The sequence below is a fragment of the Neopsephotus bourkii genome, unplaced genomic scaffold (assembly GCF_033783945.1).
Source record: "Neopsephotus bourkii isolate Nb327-2 ecotype Australia unplaced genomic scaffold, CSIRO-AGI_Nbou_v1 NB_1663, whole genome shotgun sequence".
Classification (NCBI taxonomy): domain Eukaryota; kingdom Metazoa; phylum Chordata; class Aves; order Psittaciformes; family Psittacidae; genus Neopsephotus; species Neopsephotus bourkii.
The window spans coordinates 1,723,934-1,747,232 of NW_026902137.1; the positions used below are offsets into that span (position 1 = coordinate 1,723,934).

General features: G+C 41.0%; 1 protein-coding gene across 1 annotated transcript in view; it reads right to left on the bottom strand.

Moving 5' to 3' along the window:
- Positions 1-22,763, bottom strand: part of LOC133224184 (ubiquinol-cytochrome-c reductase complex assembly factor 1) — a 38,663-nt gene extending 15,900 nt beyond the window's left edge. Inside the window, exons 1-7 of the mRNA XM_061375503.1 lie at positions 22,680-22,763; positions 19,670-19,774; positions 17,841-17,945; positions 16,314-16,421; positions 12,996-13,068; positions 8,941-8,998; positions 4,993-5,101 (exon numbers count right to left, since the gene is read on the bottom strand). Coding sequence (XP_061231487.1) covers positions 4,993-5,101; positions 8,941-8,998; positions 12,996-13,068; positions 16,314-16,421; positions 17,841-17,945; positions 19,670-19,774; positions 22,680-22,757 — 636 coding nt within the window. The 5' untranslated portion in view covers positions 22,758-22,763. The remainder of the gene's footprint in view (positions 1-4,992; positions 5,102-8,940; positions 8,999-12,995; positions 13,069-16,313; positions 16,422-17,840; positions 17,946-19,669; positions 19,775-22,679) is intronic.
- Between the last annotated feature and the right edge of the window lie 536 nt (positions 22,764-23,299).

A 23,299-nucleotide genomic window follows, 5' to 3' on the forward strand; every position in this document is an offset into this window, starting at 1 on the left:
GCATTTTTGTATCTCTACTTCAGAAAGTTTTGCTTCTTTTCTAAAAAATGGAACACTAGAAACTGGTGAGATTTTATATAAAATGTTTTCTAAATAGTCATTTAAAAATTCATATCATTTTTCTACTTAAGAATGTCCAAATTATACATTTCCAAAGATACATAAATAATTTGAAACTAAAACTTTTCCTCTTTAAGTTTTATAGGGTTTTTAAAACCTTCTCCATGTTTTGCTTCAGCATACTCTGTCCATCTCGACTCCCCCTCCACTGCACTGCCAGAACACTGCACACACTCTCCATTTGCCCCAGCTCAGAGCCTTAGAATCATGGAATGATTTGGGCTGCAAAAAACTTTAAGATCATCTAGTTCCAACCCCCTGCCATGGGTAGAGACATCTTAGCCTAGACCACATTACCCAAGGCTCTGTCCAACCTAGCCTTGAAGACTGCCAACTCTCCCATGATAATGTAGTTTCTGTCCTGTGCACCCCTGATTGACTCTGTGCTTTCCATCAGAATTTAGATACAGACCTGAAAAGGACCTCCTCCCCCCTAGTATTCAAGTACAGTAGCTTCCCACTGCAGGTGAAGCAACTGCAGTAGTTCAAGTCATTCAAAGGTCAAGTTCTATTTTAAAAATTACGTCCTGCCCTCTCCTAAAGCCATTAAACAATCTCCCTTGTCTCACTCTGATTTCTGAGTCTTTAGTTAAAAGTGTCTACATAAGAATAGCTTAAACTGCAGTATATCAAGGCTAGGAAGTTCTGTAGCTACCGTAAGGTAAAATGGCATATTTTAATCACCTGAAGTCTTCCAATTGTGAAGAAAGAAAATGGTGTCTAAGTTCACAGAGCTCAATTTTGCTCTTGATTACACTGATGTGAACCACATTATTGGTTCTGATGGCATTACTTCAGATGTTCACCAATGTAACTGAGCAAATTACTGGTCACTGTATATAAATAGCTCTAGCTAAAAGTATAACAAAGACTGTATTGTGCTACACACAGCAGAGCCAATAAACAAATTCAAAAGACACCTAGATGTGTTCCTGGAAAAAAAGGGGGCAGGGGTCTAAGTGGTCCAGTGGGAACACAGGGAAGTGAGATTAAGATAAATTAAACCAGGTTTGGCACTCTGGGCTTGACAGAGTTCTTATCTCCTTTGCAGCTTTTAGAACATGTATGGTTGCAAAATATATTGTTCTTTTGCACTGAAAAAACCATACTCATTTCAGAAGCAGAATCACAGACTGGCTTGGGTTGGAAAGGACCTTAAGATAATCTAGTTCCAACCCCCCTGCCACGGGCAGGGATGCCTCTCCCTAGACCATGAATGCCAGAAAACAAGAATAACACTGTGAAAATGAGCCTACAACAATTTACAAGTACTTGAATGAAGTCCAATGGATCTTTCTAAGACAGCACTGGATTTGCACCCAGGAGTGTAAGAATGGGGTTCTTGGAGGAGGAGGAGGGGGGTGGGGAAGGGGTGCTGGTTTTTGGTTTTTGGTTAGGTTGGGGTTGGTTGTCCTTTTTAACCTTGTATCTATACTGTCCAATTATCGGCTGGAATCATGTTCCAGCATAGTCCAGCACCTACAAGTCTCTGTGCTCAACTCTGCAGCTTCAGTTAAGGGTATTAAAATACACTTAAACTTGTAGCAAGTGCTTTTACGTACACAGTTACTAAAACATGATACTCAGGTCAGTGAGGTTAATACTCAAGTTGCTGAAGAACTCTGTTAGGAAGACAAATAGCAGCAATTTCTAAGTGAATTCCCTTCACAAAGTGATGAGGCAGCTGCCAGCTTGCACAGTACAAATCCATGCCCTGCAAGCCACGAGGTGGAGATCTCTGGCAAAGCAGGATCCAAAGGAAGTCTTTTACCCAGCCTAATGTTACTATTAACACTTTGAGCCATTGCACCAAGCCAATTTTTCTGTTTGTTTTTAAAGTTTGATAGAAATGTCACTAGTGGAAAAATTAAGTAAAGAGCACTGGTTAGCCACAGAACTGGACACACCTGGCTGCAAACCCACCCAAAGAAACTGACTTCATTAGTACTAGGGACAGCAGAGTAAAATTTATATCTGAAATATGCCTGCACCAGTAGAATTTGCTGAGGCCACAGGCTCTCGCTGTGTTTTTACAGCTGTGTGAAGTTTGGGTTTCTGACTCTTGCTGACATTCAGGAGTGCTGAAGGAGCTCAGGCTAACAGGTCCCAAAACTTTGTAGCTGAGATTTAGATCTCAGCACTTTTAACAACCAGGTTTTGAAATAATACAAACTCCCTTTGGAGTTGGAGCTGATGTAAATGAGTAGTTAAAATGCTTCACATTCTGTCACTTTCGGCTCCAATGAACTTGTGCATTTAAGAGCAGATGGTATATTTTAATAAACCATCAGTATCAATTCAGGAATATAGTATCCATTTTCTGCATCAAGCATTGGAATTGTTGCTAGATATGGAAACGAGCTGAAGAACTGTAGGTTTGTCAACAAGTTAAACTAACTGCATCCAACCAGGAGTTTCATACAGGTGCTCTGTCACTTATCCTACAATACAGGAATGTACCAATCAGAGGTAAATACTGACCTTTGATACATTGCATGAGAAAACAGCAGGGAGTGGCATTTCCTAACCTCCTAGGTGCTATGCAGATGATAACTTAGTGCCCTAATAGTATTCAGTAAAGTTTCTTTCCATTTAACTTACTTCTGAGAAAAGCTCAGATTCTGAAATTTGAAAGCTTTAACAGAGGAATATTAATGTCATCTTTTTATCTATTATTCTTATCTGGATATATTTAAATGTCTTCTTTTGGAGGTAGAATATATATTGACTGCAGGACTAAATTACTGAAAATAAATACACATATACCTCGATCAGCTCACAAACCCTTTCTCATTAGTTCAGCTTTGTTTTAACAGAACCACATTAGTGATAAATAGAATTACAGAATCATAGAAAGGCCAAGGTTGGAAAGAACCCTAAGTCATCCAGTTCCAACACCTACCACTACACCAGGTCCAACCTGGCCTTGAACACATCAAGATTAGTAAGTAGAACTTAACACCGAGGGTAACTGCCCTTTACTTATCACTTAAAACTCCATGCAACTGCTAAATCTGAGATGTACCCTGACTGAACTCTATCTCACGTCTATGTGAAGGGAAGAAAGTAAGCGAAGAAGAGTGAATAAGCATGGAAGAAACAGGAACTGCCCATGCATGAGCATGTGTGAAGTGGTATATTAAGCCAGGATCACTAATACCAAGGAGGGAAAAATAAAGCAGTGATAAGGAGCCAGGGAACAGCTAATCTGTTCAAACCATCAGTACATTAACATACAATAAATACTACTAAAGAGACAAAAAGTTCATTCATCTTGACAAAAATAATGACTGAAAGATTAGGAATAATTAAAAGATGAAAAAATTATCACTAAAAGATTCTGAAAGCCCCGTGCCTGCCAAACACGATGGGAACAGTCCTCATTTCCAAGTTTACAGTCTCAGAAAGGTCACTATGCTTTCATACACACCCTTAGTGCCCAGTCTAGTTTGCTGTTACCTCAGGAGTTCACATTCTCTCACAAGGAGTCTCATTGTAATCAATGGGCCTCTGTGCAGCTAAACTATATTAAATATACACACAGATGTAACTGTTTTTGAGATCAAGCCTTTAAACGTGGACATATTTCTTTTAAGCACCACCTATTGCCACATAAAAGCTATGTGAACACTAGGTTACTGTCCAAAGTAGATTACAGGAATTGCATTATTGCAAACTAAGCATGCTTGTTATTACAAACAAAGATTGTGAAATTGAAATTCAAGGATAAACTGTAAACATGTCTAACCTGCCAAGGCAAAGAATGAATGGCATTCAAACAACTTAAGATCTCCTTGCAGTTGCATCATACAGCAACTGTGTCATTATAATATGCATGTACTTATATTTGAGGTGCCAGACTGGATAAAAACATAAGGACACTGGTGTTTGGGGTTGTTTTTAGTCTTTGGGGAATTTTAGGGAGCAATGGAAGATTTAGTTTGCAGAAATGAAAACCCTTGGCTTCCCTTTACAAAGAACTGACTGCAAAGCACTTTTTTTCCCTTGAAGCTTACTGAAGCATCCTCAAGAGACCTGTATCGGGTCTACTGTCACCACTGTGATACTGGGGCTATGAAAACTATCAACTATCTCCTACTTTGTCCTGGCTTTGGCTGCCATAGAGTTAATTCTCTTCCTGATTCTGCACTGTCTTCTCTGAATACTATCACCAGCACAAGGCTGAAGAAACACACTTAGAGACTTTAAGGCCAGAAATGACCATTACAACTTGCTAGCATAACCCTTCTCAGACTGGGCCAAAAAAACCCAACATTGTACTTCCTTCAAACTTGCGAACGAACCACCCTTGGAGCTGCTCTCCTCATGATGCTTCTTTCATGATAAAGACCAGGGATACTACAAATTCAAAATGAAAAATAAACTAATGACTAGTTACAATAATGTTACAATAAAACCCTGTCCTTTAACTTTCCTTTTACTCATCATCCTATACACAGAGGAATCTCAAAGGTCTGCTGGAATTACTTAATTTGCAGTTATACGTTTGGCATCAGTCATTTTTCTCCCTACCTCAGCTGATGCGTTATTCCTGTCCACAAATGCCCATTCTGTTATAGCAGCATTCATTTCTGCAATCATATGGCAAACCACATGGAAAATCAGTTACTTTCAGAGAAATCAGTAACTTCATCCAGGCCAGTGCAGTTTAAGAAACAAGGTCAAGGGCTCAAGACAACAGGCAGTACAGCTGCAAGAATGCATGCTCAGGAGTAAGGGCTACATGTATCAGCTTAAGCTAATACAGAAATCAAGCAGGTTGACTCTTTGGCATTATTCTAAAACATGTAAAGTTACAGAATCACTGAAAGATGTGAATCATCAAGATTATCAACACCAAAGATGACTTACCCCCATCACCTTACCACGCTGCTCCACGTCCTCCCACATGCAGTGAACTATATAGCGACACATGTATTTTCCTGTGCGACCCTCCTGCTTCATTCGGACCAGACACATCCTGCAAGAACACAAACACCAAGTTCATACTTTCTAGTTTTAATTCAAATGTAAAGAGTAAATTAAATATATTTCAACTCATTTAAGATTCTCCTTACAGTATGTGGTACTGTGATCAGGAAAAAAAACACATATAGATTCATTTATTTAAATAAACTATCACCAACTTTCCTATTCTGCACTTAAGATCTGCTTGTACCTGCTGGATTTTGGCCAATCCAGCCAGAAGAGTGACAGCAGACTATTCTTGCTGACAGTACTGTAATCTAGTTAACAGTACTGCAACCTAAATTCCTCAGCCTTAAGAACACACCACTCTTTGGAGCAGGAACAAACGCCTTGTCTAATCCTAGGCTACAAGCCAGCTGTAATTCAGCTTGGTACACTAAAGTGCTGTAAGCGCCTGAACTAGCCAAGGTGTGAAAGCTTAAGGAAGTTACAGACTTCACCCAAATTCACATTAGCAATGTCCTAAATTATTTCAACTACAAGGGCCTTTGGATGCACATCCAACCACTTGGCAAAACCCCTACACACAGTGCATCCTACAAGAACTCACAAGTTAGTAAGTGCATTGTAAGACCCTAATGAGAATACCAGGTTGAGTTGGTTTCCTTTTTTAAGCATTAAAGCCACTTGAACTTCATTGCTGCTGTTCTGTTTAAAAAATAAATATGAAATTGTATTTGGCTTCTTTTACAACATCTGTAAACAGCATGAACTGAAATAGCAGTTAATCCTTCCGTGAGCCAGGAGACCAGCCCCATTCCATCCACAGGCCCACCTTCTCCACCTCACTAACTCCTGGGGTTTGAGTCAGAACTGCCTGTCCAGGACTGACTGCAGACAAGGTGATGCTCAAACACTGGAGCTGGAAGAAATCACTGCTTTGCACAGAGACATGCTAGAGGTGGGAAACTGCTCACAGGAAATTCTTCTCACAGCTTATGTGAAAATAACAGCAAAACTGCTAGGGGCCACTTTGAAGGAGTCGAATACTAACAATAGAGAATGTGCCACTAGAGTTAGCAGGTAAAAATGATGATTTTTTTCTAATCTGTTCATTTCTTCAGTGAACATAAGATCTGGGCCTCCCTACAGGCGTTTGAAGTATTTGGTGATCTGCGAATGCCAGCTCAAGAGGGAGAATGAAATGCTTGAAGCTCGTCTGTTGAGCTGACCTGTAAAAGGACAGATGCCAGTCTTTATGATGGATTCTATCTTGTGTACTGATTAGTAAAGGGAAGATATTTTTTAACCTGCAAAGAAAGCAAAACTTCTTGCCAGTTATGGGTCAGAGACAAAAAAAGCTGCAGGTAACAAACACTGCATTAGCCCTATATTATTTTTTCTTTTAGAACCATACATTGAAGTCCTATACAAAGGCCATTCAACTGAAATACCAGAATTGAAAGAAGAAAAGCCCATGGACCAGAATCTGATTTCTAGATGGAGAACTGCTGAAAATGACACTGGCCATAAAAGAGATAGCTAGGGCTCCAACACAAGCCGGGGGAATGAGGTCAGAAGACAGGAGATAGGACCGGGACATGATAAGTAGACCCAGTGATACCCAACAGTAGAATGACTGAGACACTCTGGGTAGAGAAGGGGAAGGTCAGCAGTTAGAGAAGACTGCAGCAAACAGAGCTGTGTAAAGATTCCCAAGGTTTATATTGTGGCGGTGATGACCCAGTACCTGTCCAGTAGCACCACTGTCACAGAATCCAGTGCAATTAGGATGGTATCAGGAAACTAATCCTCAACTTGCTCCTAGAAAGATGACAATGCTTTCTCCTAAAACAGTGCTCCAGAACTCAGAGAACAGCTGTCTAGTTATCGGTCCACAAAACAAATGGACAAAGAGCGTAAAACTAGTTTTACTTCCACCCATTTCAAAACCTTTGCTCCTCTCACGCATTTACGTACTGAGCTGCATGAAAAAGTTAATTAGTATGAGTTACTCTGCTCCAAATTTTTATCCACTCCTAACAGGTCAAAACGACTCAAGTTTAACAGACTCATCTGGGGCTAAGAAAAGCATTTTTGTACTTGCTGAATACGCAAGCTTGGAGGGATGTGGGGGAGGAAAGTAAGAGTGGCTTAGCAAGAAAAGCTCCTCTCCTCCGAGCACCAATACTGGTTCCTATCCAGTCTGCCTTCAGTGGTGGTGGAGCAGGAGGAGAGCAGTGCACAGACCAACAGCTAACAATTGGTCACTGATGAGCAAGGCTGAAGTGGTGTTCAGAGTAATGCCTGCTACTCGTGAAGCCTAAAAGGCAGCTGTGTTTGGATGCACAGTGCTGTCACAGAGCTGTTCTGCAGCACCATGGGTGAGATCATGGAATATTGCAGTTTATTTGAGAATTTGGTAGTTTGTTACTACACCTGCTGTCTGAGGTTTAAAAGACACAGACTCTAAAAACTATAAACCTTTCAGCTTGATCACCGCAGTGTGAAACATTTTATCGTTTCACTACAGAATCTGTTCTGTAGCTTAGTCAAATACTGACTCATCTTCATCAAACCATGAAAGCAAAATTATTCCAAACTATCTTTGGAAATCTACTCTAAGTTGACCCATCTTAGATGAGACCTAGCAGCTTCCCACAACAGCCTCTGCTACAATTGCTCCTGTTGGTATTCCCATAGTGCCAGTAGACTGATTTAACACCAGAAGTGGTAGCTGACACCACCCTGTCAACTACTGTGAGGTGGCTCAGTGCCATGCAGTTTAGGTGTGCTGCTGTATTATACTTCTTGATGCTGTGTATCACAGGGTACATTTTCCTGTCTATGCAAAATCATGATGATGTGAATAAAAACCCAGGGTGTTCTTTGCATATTCATGTTATCCCTCCCTGTTTTCCCCCCAGATACTTAAGAGTTCGGGTTTGAATATTTATTTTAGTAATTTTCCAAATATCACTATGAACAATTACCTTATTTATTAACTTTTTAAAGCCTTTTTCCCACATGGATCAGCAAGAAGTACACAATCTGCCAATTTTGAGGGCCTTCCTTGCTTCATTCCACATCACTAACTGATTATAATGTCAACAGTTCTGCTAATTTCTTCATTCTTTAGTGAAATGAGCTGCCCCATCCTTCAATATACAGAGGAGAAAGGAAATGAAAAGGAGGGAAAGGGGAAAAAAGGAGACAAGGAAATAAGGAGCCTATGCTTAAGTGCAGCTATTTCAGTACAAACTTCCTTTCAGCCTTTGGATACCTGAACCCCAGTCTATGGACTTCAGTCTCCTGAAAGATCTGGCACTTCACAAAAATTACTCTAACTCCCTTGTGCATCCCTCTGACCTTTACAAGGATGTAATGTTAGCTGAAAACCTGATTTTTTTGGCTACTATTTTCACAAATAAAAAAAAGGAAAAACCTTAATGTCTAAGGTGTTAAATACTTTTACAGGTAGGCAAGTTGGCATTCACCAACCTGCATGTACGTTTCAGAGGTGCAGGAATAAATGCCAGTGCTATAATTTGTTAAATGCTTCTGATGAGCAGCAACTTCAATCACCACAAATTTTACATAAATTTAAATTTAAACTTTTCCTAAAACACCCGACTAAGGTTTTTCCACATGGGCTGAGAAGGCTTTTAGAAAACTTATGGCAGAAATCATTGCACTCCTGAGGAATTTTGAGATGTTAGCTTCTGTATGGCTCACTTTGTTCTTTAGTAGAGATCTGCTAAAATTCAGGAATGAGTAATTTGAATATGACCACTATTATCAGGAACCATGGAGCCTACTTTTCCTCCCATTAAGGTACATATCACTCTCTTTCCTGACAACAGTTATACTACTAAATTATTTTTCACTTACCAGACATGAAGCTGGGCTACTAGAAACCATGAATTCAAAGTGTCAGGCATTTGGCACCCTTGAGGAGAGAGGGGGAAAAAAACATAAAAACAAAGCCAAATATTAACATAAATTTCATCCCATTTTGCATCTAAGAGAACTTCACTACCCCAAAACCTAAATACTTTTTAATATTTCATTTTTGACACTACATAGTATGTACATATCAGAAGCAAACGTCATTTACTGTCAGACTTGTGCTTAATCTCCAGAACACGCAGCCACAGGATGCTGTAGATTCCAAAGCTTTTGTGTTTTTGATCTCACTTAGACAATATTTAGGACTGGAAAATTAAACAAACATGTGGCTTCTAGCTCAAGAAGTCCCAAAGCAGTAGAGAATAAGAGGGAATTATCAATGGATGCTCTGCTCCATTCTTACACTCTAACATGTACTGGCTGGGTCTTTGCTCCTACTCTTCTGTTCTGATTTACTACATGGCTGGACAACCCACAGCACTCCAAGCATACCTTGCCTCTAGCTGTTCTACATTAGGATTAAAACCACCAACCAACCATAGTAACCATTTCTGTTACCAGATTTACTTCTACTCTGAGAGCTACTGGGTTTTCCAGGGATGGTTAGTCCACATGCACATTCACACTATGGATCTACATCTGCCATTAGTATGTGAGGCTAAAGATTTAAGTTATGTGGCACAGAAATCATATTCCTCTTCCTCATGCACATCAAGTCCTTCTGTTCCTGCCAATCTCAAACCTACCTCCTAGGAAATCACCTCTACATCTGTTTCCTGAATAAGTTTTTAAGAGGAGTACCTAATGCAAAGGATCTTGATCACCTTGGCCTACCCAGCACCTGCTCTTGTCTTCTGGACTTAGCTGTATGAAGGCCAGAGTATTCAGAAACAGACCCTTCAGTCAGATATGCCCCTAGGAAGTCCACCTGATCTTTTCTGCATTGAATATATTCCCTTCCTGACTCCTGTACTTCTTGTCTCCCAAGTCTTACCAAAGAGATTCACCTGGATCATGAAGCAAAACTTTTCACAGCCTCTTTCTTTTTATACCATCAGGCAACCACCAGAACCACCAAGCAAACCATCACTATTCATCCCTCCCCAGAGAGATGACTCCATCAGTGTCTAGGAGGTGCCAAGCTTCAGCATCAGTGTCCATACATCACCTATGCCACCTCTAAGACAGTCTATGTTTGGAAACACAGGTTTCCCTCACCCTTCTCCCCTTTTGGCTCTCTCATCCCTATTAGAAATATTCATGTGCCTAGAAATGACTACTTTGGCCTAAAGGCATGCCAAGACGTCTCTAACTAGGGCAAGAGTACACAATACTTTCATTATTCAAACCATTTCATTAAATGAAGGTTCCAGAGGCAAGATTCAGAGTAAAGCACTTAGTTCAATAGAGGTTTCTGAAGTAGAAGTTGCCATGTATCAGTCTCCCACCACAGAAATCACTTTTCAGTGGAAAGCAAAGCTCACACCTCTACTACTGGAAATACTGAAAGTTTTTAAAGCCCTATTCAGTATCCAGGAGGGGAGAATTTTTTCTTCCAACTTCTATTTTTATAATTCATTTTTTAGCTTCTATATTTGGACTGTCTACAGTGTAAATTTAAAGGTGGGATGGCTCTTTTAAAGCATGAAGCTTGCCCTCAGGTATCAGCTTTTTAGAAGGAATGTAATTATAAAATCTGGGGGCTTGGAACACCTTATTCTGGGAAACTAACTGGGGAAAAAGAGCCACCCTACAATGAAACAGAAAACTATTTCTTTCAAAATACAGTTAAATACAGAAAAAAAAAAGTCTGATGATAAAGCTACCTATGAAATGACTATGACTATTATCAGCTGGGGAATAAATCTGTGCACAGAACACATCCTGCTCACATGTCTGCATACGGTAAGAGACATGAATGCTCAGGATTATGAGGACATACCTCTTCCTCCAGACATATTCTGACCTTAAAACTCATCAGGTAAGGGATACAAAACTTGAATGTGGACTTTCTTTCATGACAGATCATCTTTGCCACTACCACAATTTTAGGAAGGAGGCAACGGGATAATATCTCCACTTCCTGTAAAAGAACAGCTCAGGTGCACTATGTCAGTGTTCCCCTGTGCACAGCATAGAGCAAAGTGCCTGTAAGGCACCTGATGGGCTAAGGAAGACAGAGGAATCCACAGTCCTGGAGGTAAACTCCAGCCCTATCAAGCTGCTTGGTGGACCCACTAGGAGCCATATGAAAGGCCATGTTCCCCTCACCACCCACTTTATGTCACAGCTGTTGTCCACCAGATCCTTCCATGTGCCACTTACATTCACTAACACACTAAAAGAATAACTTAGTACAAAACTGGGCCATTTTCTTTCAGTTCACCAGAGGACATAATTGTCCAGTCCAGAAAATAGGTAAAGGAAGATGGAGAGGTGAACATTTTCTCTCTGGCCACGACTTTGACTCAGCTGCTCATGGAACCACAGTCTAAAGCTTCTATATTGGCAAAATCAATTCATCACATAATCTGTAGTTTTAGGGGAATTATTTTTTTAACACAGATCACATGCCTGTTGAATTTTAGAGCTCACCTCCCAGACAACTGAAGCTCTAACTACACAGAACTAACAGAAACTTCTTATATCTCTTTTCCTCTGAAAGCAATGATTTCTTTGGAATCACAACCATAGACACTGTGTATGTTCTTAGAACACCAACACACTGTCAATCTCAGCAAAACAAGTGATGCTGTTCCTTTCCTAACAACAGCCTCAAGCCAATGCAAACCTACATTCTCCTCAGTGTAAATTCAGAGACAGACTGGCTACAATTTGTACTACAGAGCAAAAATACAAGTAGTTCTGGAGAAAATAGTGAAACTTGAAGGAAAGGCTGCCTGCTGTTTGTGATACATGTAAAACGAGGGGAAGCTCTGGGAATTTTTTCTTTAAAACAGTATGACAATAATAAGAATACAACTGAAGTTATTTCACCAGTCTTGAGCCTGAAAATCTGTGCCAGGATGTTTTCACAGATATTTTTTTAAATTCCTTCATATTTTAATCTAGGGCAACATTTGTATCTCTTTGCACTATCTATTAAGCAGAGATAGTGAAACACCCGCTAAAAATAGCAAAGCCTCTATTTCAGAGGCAAATATGACAAACAGAAGAGAACTTATCTGAGAAAGCCTGGGAGGGCACACAGCTGGGGAGAGGTATGTGCACAGGGAAAATGAGATTCTCCTTTTTTGATCACTAATGATGACTCCTGCTGCTCACAGAGTTCTCTCACTCCTGCAACCACTGAAACCACATCACAGTTTTGGAAAACCTTCCAAAAACCATTGGAAAATCTTGCAGCAGCAAGCACTCACCGAATGGTCCATCCATCAAATCCATGCCTATATACTTAAAGGAGGGACTTGTGTCTCTTCCAGTCATACTCTCTACCCAGTCAAGAAATGTGTCTTGGTTTATTGCTGTCATGATCAGTAAAACATAGAAAGTCTCTTAAGTTCCAGCCAAACCTGCCCCATCCATAATAAAGAGAGACAGGTAAGGCACTGTGATCTATCATAAATAAAGTTGTGCATCAAGATAGGAATGATTTCGCACCTGCACCTGGGTTATACTGGGCCTTCTCGCAATCGGTCATGGGACAGGGTAGGACACAGAGACCATATGACCCCAGTAAAAGGGAAAGAGATACCTGGATTTGTAGTTTATCCCACCCCAGTAAGAAAAAATGCAATACCCTTCAAGGTCCAGGATACTCTGGGTTTTACCTATCCCACCCTTGCTCTTGCTCTCCATTGCAGCAGGCAAAAATGTAACAATCCCAGACTCCAGAGTCTACCCTTGAACCTTTGCCACTTCAAAGCTCAAGGTGATGCTGTAGTACCCTTAGCTTCTACTTGACCATGCACTGTTATTGGCTGACAAGTTTTTTTTGCTGTCGTATTTATTGGTATAAATGTATGTAATGAATTTTCATCAGAAGTTCTCCAAATTCCAGTAAGCCCACTACTTACTGTTAAAAAATTCCTCATAGTCAGTTTTCTCCACACAGCACGTGTACATGCGCAAAGCTGCCACCTTAACCTTCTAAAGAGAAAGAAAAGACAATACTTCAAGTATTCATCATGACAGGTACTGAACACTACTGGGTTTGTTAAATACATAAACTAGCACTTGCTGAAAAGCTTCCTCCTGAGAATCACAGTCACTTGAGGTTTTCAGAAGCATATTAAACTATGGTATCGGCCAGGAATGACACAAACAGAATCAAACTTGCCTTAAAGCAAAACCAAATTCTTGACAGGCTTCTTTAATACCCTTCAAATCTAGTATAATGTAACAGAATCAGCAAATGGTTCGGGTTGGAAAGGACCTTAAGATCACCTAGTTCCAACCCCTGCCATGGGCAGGAACACCTCACACTAGACCATGTCAGCCAAGGCTCTGTCCAACCTGGCCTTGAACAATGCCACTGATGGAGCACTTATCACTTCTCTGGGCAGCCTATTTCAGTTCCTCATCCCCCTCACAGTAAAGAACTTCTTCCTTATATCTAACCTAAATCTTCCCTGTTTCAGTTTAAACCCATCACCCCTTGTCCTGTCACTACAGTCCTTGATAAAGAGTCCCTCTCCAGCAATCTTATAACCCCTTTAGATACTGGAAGCTGCTCTGAGGTCTCCACACAGCTTCTCTGTTCCAGGCTGAACAGCCCCAACTTTCTCAGCCTGTCTTCTGTCATTGCAGAAAAATAAATCCAATGTCTTTCCTTACAGAGACTCCAAATCACAATTCCTGGTTTCCTCCAATAACCTTAACTGACATATAACACTCAGTGTTTTGTGTAATTTAAGTTTTAAATCTCAAAGAAGTTAACATACCAGACATGTCCTAAAAACATCTTTTTTTTTTTTCCTACAAAAATGAAAATTAACCAACTAAGCTCCACAAGTGACCAATGAGTCCTAAGCAATGAATGACATGAGGTATACTCAGGTGCTCTGGCACTTCTAATTTTGTTCTTGGCCCACCACTGCACCACAAACACTTCCAGAGCATCATCTATAACCAAGATACATATGCTGAAGCTTCAAAGAGCACAATAACTGATAGCAAGGATCTTAAAGAGAATAGCAGTCACTCATTCCTGGGTTGGTTGTTTTCTTCTTAGGGCATGATATCCACGAGGGCTCACCTCAGTGCTCACTGTACTACAGAGATGAGCACTCTGCCTACCAAATGACAGTTCAAATTACAAAGGTAATTCCTTGAGTCTCTGTCAACCAAAAGAAAAATAAGGAAGTTTCTACTGGTCTCTTGTTGTGGCAACAGAAGACCCATTATTTTTCTTATTCAATAATCTCAGGTTTCTGTCACAAATCAAGTCAACATCTAGACTTTTTGCAGTAAAATAATTCACACTGCTTGCTGGAGTTCTGAAGGATTCCTTTATAAAGGAAATGTTGTCTGGCCTGGGAGTAGAGATCTCCCCAGTGAAAGCCACTGCCCCAAACCAGGCATTACTACACATTAAAAACATATTGTAAAGAGCAGTCCCTGCAGTGCAGCCCTTAAGTAAAGGGGGTAATACCAGGGAAACTGGTGAAATTTAATCATGGAAGCTTTAGGGTGTAGAAGAGGTGTGGGGGAGGGGAGAAGAAAATGGAAAAAAGCAGAGAAATATTAAGAAACTTCCCTAAGATCTTATAGAGAGCACTAGCAAGGCCAAAAATGAACTCACGTCTCTTGGGCCCTAACCACAAAATAACTCCTTCCAAATCCAAGCTCCCCAGCCAAAAGCAGGCAGTAAAGAGTAGCAATTAAGGAGAACTCTGAATCAACACTTCGAGCTAACAAGAAACTTTATTACAACAGTATGTATGCAAGCACACGGGAGAGAAACTGCTCTCTCATGAGGTTTAGCATCACCTGATTAAAAGCAAATCCCTAAAGCCCTTAAATGTCAGTTATCTTTGTATTTTCTTTGTAAGGAGTGAGATGCAATCAGCATTAGTCTCAGAGGTCCACTCTGCCTTGCAGATACTGAAAGTACCTTACAGGTTTTAATTCCTGCAGTTAGGCTCAGCCTTTCTTTCAGTCTTCTCTCAGTCCTTTATACTGTGTCCTAGTTCAGAGCCAAGAAATAATGAATTTCAACTCCTGTCTTTCCCTTTTGCATAAGGAACTCAAGGTGTCTCTTACAGAACTCGTAAGTTTAGTCAGTGTTAAGAACTGCTTTATGAAAGGACTACTTAGAGACCATGAAAGAGGAGGACCTATGTGTGACAGCCCCAGTCAGCTACTACTGACCAGTGACTTGAACAGCAATGAGAACATAGCTCACTCCTGTTTGTTTGGGAGACCCTCCTGTCATAGAAATACAGGTACTGAGAGAGTATCTGAGAAGGGCAACAAAAACCAAAACATGAAAGAACCTCAGGAACAGAAACAAGTTAGACTAAGTTTCCTTAGTTCAGAGAAAGACTAAGACATTATGAAATATACAAGTCTATAAAATCATCAGTGGAAGGGAGAATGTGAACATACACTCCAAGGAAAGAGTAATCACTATGATCTTTTAAGAACAAAATTAAAAGGCACCAATTAAAAGCAACTTTACCTCTTCGCTTGGTGGAGACTCAAGCTATGGAGCTCCCTAACATTGAATACTGTGGCTGCTATAAACGTACAAGAGTTCGAAGTGCCTCTGAACAAGTAGATAGATAGATTAGATAGATAGGTAGATAGAGGTAGACAGAGGCAGATAGGTAGACAGAGATAGATGACAGACAGACGGACAGACAGATAGATAGACAGATAGACAGACAGATAAATAGATATTAAAGAAAAATGCCCAGTTTAATGCAGAAAGTCCTGAAAGAGACAACTGCTGTGGGCTGGAGGAGCACATGAGACAAGTATCACAATATGCTTTTCCTGAAATGAAATTATTTCTAGGTAACTCCAGTTGGTCACTATTACAGAGAAGATGATGGTCTCTGTGAGTGTTTAACTTCAACAGCAAGGCTGTGATTGTGTTCTCTGGTACAAAATGAAGTGATAAATATCTGAAGAAATTCAAGAAGGTGTTAGACACTAGAAACCAAATACAATATTCCTAAGTTAACAATGGCAGTGCATACATCAAGGCAGGTTCAAGCTACGGATTATTAATCTTCACATCACAAAATAGGAATTTGCATGGGTAACAATTAGAACTGTTCTATTAAGTATTGCTCCCATCATTAAGAAAAAAGTGGGGGCACTTTTGTTTGCCTTTTAGAACTCTGAAAGCATCAACCAACCAAAGAATTATTAACTGAATGCTTTACCCATCTGCTATACTTCAGTGGTCCTGTGAAACCCAATGCTTCTATTATCCTGGTGAAAGTGCCCACTTTCTCTTCAGATGGCTGCATGGAATCTTTTGCAGAAAGATGCTGTAAAACCAAAATATCACATATTTCAGTCTTAGCAATTAAAACTGAGAAATCAGTTTAGTCAGAAAAGTTACAAGTTCAATAGAGAATTTTAGGGGCTTTGCTTCCTTTCTTTGTTCAACAAAACAAACCGATATTTAGGTCTTCTCTGCAGAATATTACAGTTTCTCCTATGTGATGTTCTTCTGTTTATGAATGCAAACACTGCAGAACTCTTTTGATAAAAGCATCCCATTGGAAGCTCAGACTCAAATAGTACAGAAACCTGCTTTCCAAAATATGGCTCCCATTCTAGATTCCCTTTTCCAAGAAATGCCACGATTCTTTTTTCATTATTCTGCAAGTCTGCCTAGCCTCCATGTCACTCCTGGCTTGTTAGATCTACCACCTTGTCATCCATTACTCTCCATTACTCTCCCAGATCTGCTTTGCAAATGATGCTTGTGCAGGTACAAGAAGGGGGCACAAGCAGGCAGGAGTTCTTTCCTTCCATACATCTCCTTGCTTTCCTTCATTTTGTCTATCCATATCAAAATAACCATTTAAAACCATTTCTCAGTATTTTCCCCTAATTCTACACCAGCAAAATACCCAATCAGGCAGACAGCATACTGGGAGTGTGATTTCTATGCAAGCTTTAACCATCCATCCCTAACTTTCTTTTTCCTCCTGTCCTCTCATTCCTTGTGTATACATTCCATTTTGCCATTTCCCTCACACTGAGTTAACAAGAGCAGGATCAGGATATTTATTAGTTGAAAGACACAGACTCCCTTGGATTAAATACTAAACTGATCCATAAGGAGATGATTCATGCTCCAGAAAACTTCTGCTCCAAGACAAAAGACAATAAACATAAAACATGCAGAGACCACAAATGAACAAAACTGTATATATGAACAATAAATAAATTATTACATAATAATTAATTAGTAGTAGGAGTAGATCATATGATGATTTTCAATGTTTAGCAGACAGCAAAACTGTGCATCACATACTATTCCCAAGCTAAAGAAGCAAGAAACATTTTGTCACTTCATGTATGGGGCAGCTTCTGTGTTTCCCTTTTTAAAGAAAGGCACATCTGCCCCCACTCAATAACTCCTCTCCTTAACCTAGCTTTTTTTTCTCATTGCAAAGAAGCCCTCAGGCTTCTTTGAATGAATGAAGATTCATTGGAATCTTCACCCCAGATAACCCAACTGTAACTGCATCTCCCTGTGCTAGCACTTCATTTTCTGGAGAGGAGCAGAAAGCACTTCTCAAATGACTGGATCCATTGCTCACACTATATTAAACATTTTATATAAAAGTTGAAACATCTCATACATGACTTGAAAAGTGCTTTGTACCAGTATCTGTGAAATCCCTAGCACAATGACAATAGCACAGACAACAAAAACCTCAAACTCTTCTAACCTTATATGTATTGGAGAATAATCTGCTTTGCTGTGTAATGGCTCCATTGGCTTGAATCAATCCATCACGGGATTCAGATAGTGGGAACTGGCCAGGCTTGTGTCTCTAGCAAAAATGATCAATCAAAACAGAAAAAAAAACAAACCAAAGAAAAAAGATGAAGAGACCATTGACACAACTTTACACCAATTACCCTCAGTTCCTTTGGTTTGCTTCTAAGTGAATTACAGCTTAGTCTAATTCTGAAGACATTAAAAAAAATCCACAAATTTATTATAACTGTTGCAAACAAAATGGTTCTCCATGATTAATACTCCACAACACACATTTTGTAAGGTCTGTAAATGTACTGATGGAATTGACTAGAGAACACCTGTCAGCCCCTTTAAGGCATCCCCTTATTTTCCGTGTGCCTTAGCATAATTTCCAGGAGGAACTGCTCCATGATTTTGCCAGGCACTGAGGTACCACTGGCCGTCTTGTAGTTCCCTGGGTCTTCCTTTCCCCCCCCTTTTAAAAATGGGGGCTATACTTCTCCTTTTCCAGTCAGCACAAACTTCACCAGACTGACACAACTTCTCAAGTATGATGGACAATGGCTTGGCCATTTCATCTGCCAGTTCCCTCAGGACCTGTGGATGCAACCCATCAGGTCCTATGGACTGGTGCACCTTCTTAGATGGGTCTCAAACCTGATCTTCGTATAATTTTGTATCTTAGAGCTACTGCACAAAACTATCAAGTAGGAGAGAATGGGATCTCTAGGTAAGAAGCTGCACACTGAATAGGACACTTATAGCCTCCCAGCACAGCCACATTAACAGTAAAACTTGTTATCAATAAACTCAGACAAAGTAAATATACTGGTTTCATCAGAGCAGTCATCCCAGAAGTCTACTGAATCTACTGGTAGCTCAGAGTGAGCCCAACTTTATCAATGAACTTCACAAATGCTCATTTCCCTCTCTACTCCCCACACCTTATGCTACTTGATATAGAAGTGGTTTTAACAGTATGGTGTGTCACAAAATCACAGCCAATTTTCCCAGGATTGGAAGTCTTATCTGAGAAAAGACATCCAAGCCACAGAGCTCACAGGCAAGCTTCTAATTCTGTAAGTCATGGTTCTATGATAGAAGTTGTAATACACATGAAGATAAAAAAAGGCTTAATCTCTCATTTCATTGTATGCAAGAAGGAAACGCTAACAGTACACTATAATTTGCTCAGAGAGCCTTCATCTACTCCCATTTCCTACACAGTTCTCCCCTCATTATTAACTGCTCTTACAAGACGTTCTAGTTAATGTTCTGTGGGTAGACACAATCTAACACCATGCATCCCGTTACAGAACTGGAAGCAAAACTGCAAAGCTGTACTTCCCACTGACAGCACTACTTAATGTTGCGCTGTGCCAGGTAAATACACCATCGGTACTATAAAGTCCAACACTACTGTACAGTAGAGATGTTCTATTAAATAAAGTGCTGGAAATCACATGCCATCATGACTAGCTTGTAACACCTGCTTTGGAAAAATGACCTACATTTGGAATTCCACTTTTAATCTACCCACAACAGACCATTTAGATCCATTAAAAGACTGGAATGACAACAACTGTTTATTGAAGAGTGGAAGCTCACACTTTTAGCACCAGAAAGCTTTTAAGTTGCCTTGATACTTTGGCAATACACAGACAGTGAAGACATCAGTTTTGGAAGCCTATTAAAAAAAACAAACCACCAACAAACAACAAAACCATGAGGTTTTTTTACTAATTTAAACTTATCCCATTTTTTTACACACTTTAACATACTCTGATATCCTACCTGGAAAGTACTGTAGAGCATCTGTCTACACTGGCCTTGGATTGTGGTTGTCTGTAGTAATCCGCTGCATGCTGCTATCCATTGAGTTACTCCTGTCTGGCAGCTCTGGAACAGAGATCAGCAATGAAGAAAAGGACCCTAATACCCAGAAAACATTGAACTGTCCTCCTGCTTCCACAAGTTTTATTCATTTATACCACAACCCTCAGATGAAACTCCCAACTTGTGCTTGAAAGCAGCATAAATTTTGGTTTTAAAAGAATCTTGTCTGCAGTACAAGCACACAACCCACATTTGATGGCAAAGCCAGAGCAGTCAAAGGAAAAGGTGGGCTGTCTACATCATAACACTACACCACAAGTTTTATTATATAGAATAAATTCAAATGCTTAAGTAGAATTCTTCAATTGTCTGAGTGGTCTATAAGAAACTCTAATCCAACTCTTAGCTTTTATGCATCTTTCTTACTTTTCTCAGGCACAGCTAAGAATTTCAATATATCAAAAGCATATATTGTCCCAATAAATGTCAGTGAAGATAATAAGTTTTCTGTAATGAAAATGTCAGATCATATGGAAAAGAGGCAGGGTTTTCTTTGCCTGCACTGTCTTTGCACCTTTCATTTTGTGAAGTATTCAAGTTAGTACAATTTTGCCTCCATCATACATATTCTACATTAACACTAGAAATAATGTATACATTATCAGAATGGATATGCTTCTTTCTACTAAAAACAGCTTCATTTTCAATTAGCCACAAGGATGATTAAAGAGACTGAAGCATCCACATAAAGCTTAGCTTTGAGAAGACTCCAGTAAAATCTCATTAATTTGTATAAATACCTCAAACTCTTCTTACTGGTGCCCAGTGAAAGGATGACTGTGAGACTAGCAGATGTGCCCAAAGATTAGGAGGAATAGATACAAAGCCAACTTGAGTTCCTGTTTTTTGCTTCCTGTACCTGCAAAGTCACTACTGTCCTTCAGTACTGTCTCCTCAACGCCTCGCAGAGGGGCACTTGTAATCCATTTAACAAATTGAATTGGGCTTTTAATAACTGTGAGGGGACAGATGCCCTGCCATAACAAATGTGATTAGTGTTCATTACTACTACCTTTCCACTTCTACTGTAGCAATACTAAGTTGCTGCTCTTTCTCTCTCCCTAACACCACTACCCAGCAAATGAAGTTAGGAAAATGATACATTTCTATCAAAAAAAAGACACTTCAGCTATGTACCACAAAGTACCTCTTGAGGTAATCCAGTGCTCTGATACAACCAGTTTAACTAACACTTAAGTGAGAAAGACAGCATTTTTAATAAATAATTGTTACAAGATTCCAAGGCATCTGACAATTTTTTTTAAGCTTTTTCTCTGTAATATGAAGGAAAACACACCTAGGTTGCAGTATGTGTTAGAGCTTGAATATGTGGAGTTTATAGCTGTTGAAAAGCACTACTGCAACAAAACTGGACAGAGACATGAAAATATAAAATAAGCATATTCACATTTAAAAGGTAATAAAGTAATACAGAAAAGACAACAGCAGAAGGTACTGAGCATAACCTGAACAAGATTACTCAGGAATAGCCCACAGAGTGCAAGCACCTCCTGCAGCCAGCTGCCTTGTCATGATACAGATGAAAGGATATCACTGTGGTGTTCTAAATCCTTCTGGCAACCATTAAGCAAGCCCTAGGTACCAATTAAGCTATTCATCAAGATCTCTTCTTAAGTAAAGAACAGCTTTAATGATAATGGCAGTAAAAACTAGTAGAGCTGAAATGTTTCGACAATAATCATGACTGTATCATATGCTGCAAGTTCCTGAGGACTTAGTTTGCCAGATGAATGCCAGAAGCGGCTGGGAGAGGAGTCACCCAGGGACAGGTAAGCCTAAGAGACAAGTCCTTCACCTTCTGCAAGCAGGCTCTCATTGCAAACTGCACCCTGGGGGTACATCTCTGCAGACAGCTGAACCCATCTGTGCTGCCACAGCTCTATTGCTCCAGCATTTGGAGCATAGTAGACAAGAAAAATGTTTGGGGAGACAATGGTAGGCAACAGTGCAAAGACATGAGCAAGAAGAAAGAGTCAGAACAGAAGAAAGCAGGAATTCCACCTCACTGCATCTGGGTTGCTCTCAGGCAGGTTTGCTCTCAGCTGCCTTCAGGTTGAGTGCTCAAAGGACAGGACACAGCATGCCTGTAAAACCCACACCCCCAGACATCAGTTCCAGGAACTTAGTGAACTCATTTCCTAAGTGGGCACTGACTAAAGGCCTTTCATCTTCCTGACAGATCTGTACCCACCAAGCCAGCCCTGTATTTGTGTCGTGATGGAATATCAAACCCAGGCAGAAACTTCTTTCTAGGCTATATACTTAAAAGTGGTACTCAGCTACAAAGACCTGAAGGGCTAACAGAAAGGACAAAATGCACACAAATGCATGAAAAAGGAGTTGTGTGATTAGTAATCCGTTCTCATTCAAAGGAACCCAATCGCTTGCATTTAGCACAGAAATCACAATCTTTACATTAACCTTGTTACCAAACACCTCTGAAGTCAGAGGGGAATCTCTTAATGGCAATCCACAAGCCACAGGACACACAGGCAACAAGAGAAGTACCAGACCTCAGAAAAAGCCAAATTCTCAAGCCCCTATGAGGAGTACTAACGCACTTCACGATTCTTATATAAACTCGAACTCTGAAGAACAAGGTGGCCCCATTTCACCACAGAGCTCTGCCGAAGGGCGGGAAGAGCCGCTGGTGCCACCGCCCGCCGCCCCCCCCTCCCCAACACAGAGCGGGTGCCCTCACTCCGCCGGACAGCCTCGTCCTTAACGCGCCGGCTGGGTTTTGGGACAGGGACAGGGACAAGGCACGGCAGGACCGCGCGGAGCAGCGTCGGGCGCTGCAGGAGCGGTGGCGCTGGGACCTCGCGCAGGGACGCGCCCGCCGCTCATCCTCGCGGCGGAAGAGGCGACCCCGGCCGGCGGCACTCACCACGGCCCGCACCAGCGCCGCCATGGAGCCTCCTGCCGCTTCCGTCGGCACGGCCCCTTCCGCCGACCGGCTGCGCATGCGCGGGCAGGGCGGGGCGCGCGGCTGAGGGGAGGCTGTTTGCGAGGAGGAGAGCCCGATGGGGCTCGGGCATGGGCTGGAGGTTGGTTGGGGACCGGGAAAGGTGGCAAACCTGTGCTGCCCGCCATGGTCTGTCCTCTCCTCAAAGGCTAGACCCATAAGAATCTGTGGCAGCAGAGAGGGCAGCGGTGGTTTCCCCTGGCTTTGACCTGGCCATTCTGGTTGCCCCAAGCAGATGGCATCCGTGTGAGTCAACACAGGTGCCACCGTGCGGATTTCACAGCAGCAGCATAAGGAGAACATGGCAGAGCCCCTCGTGCCGGTGCCCCACAGGCTCTGGAGTCAGCGTCTTGCTGCCAGGAGCAATCCCAGCTGCTGCTACTCTGTTCCTGCTCCTTCCTTCTTTCTGCTGGCACCTGCTTTCATGAGGCCACAGAATTAACCTGAGCAGCAACTCAGCAGGTTATAAGGAGCTGGCTTGTTTTGCCACGTTGGTCTTAATCTGGATCACATCCATATCACCTCACAAATGTTAGTCCTGG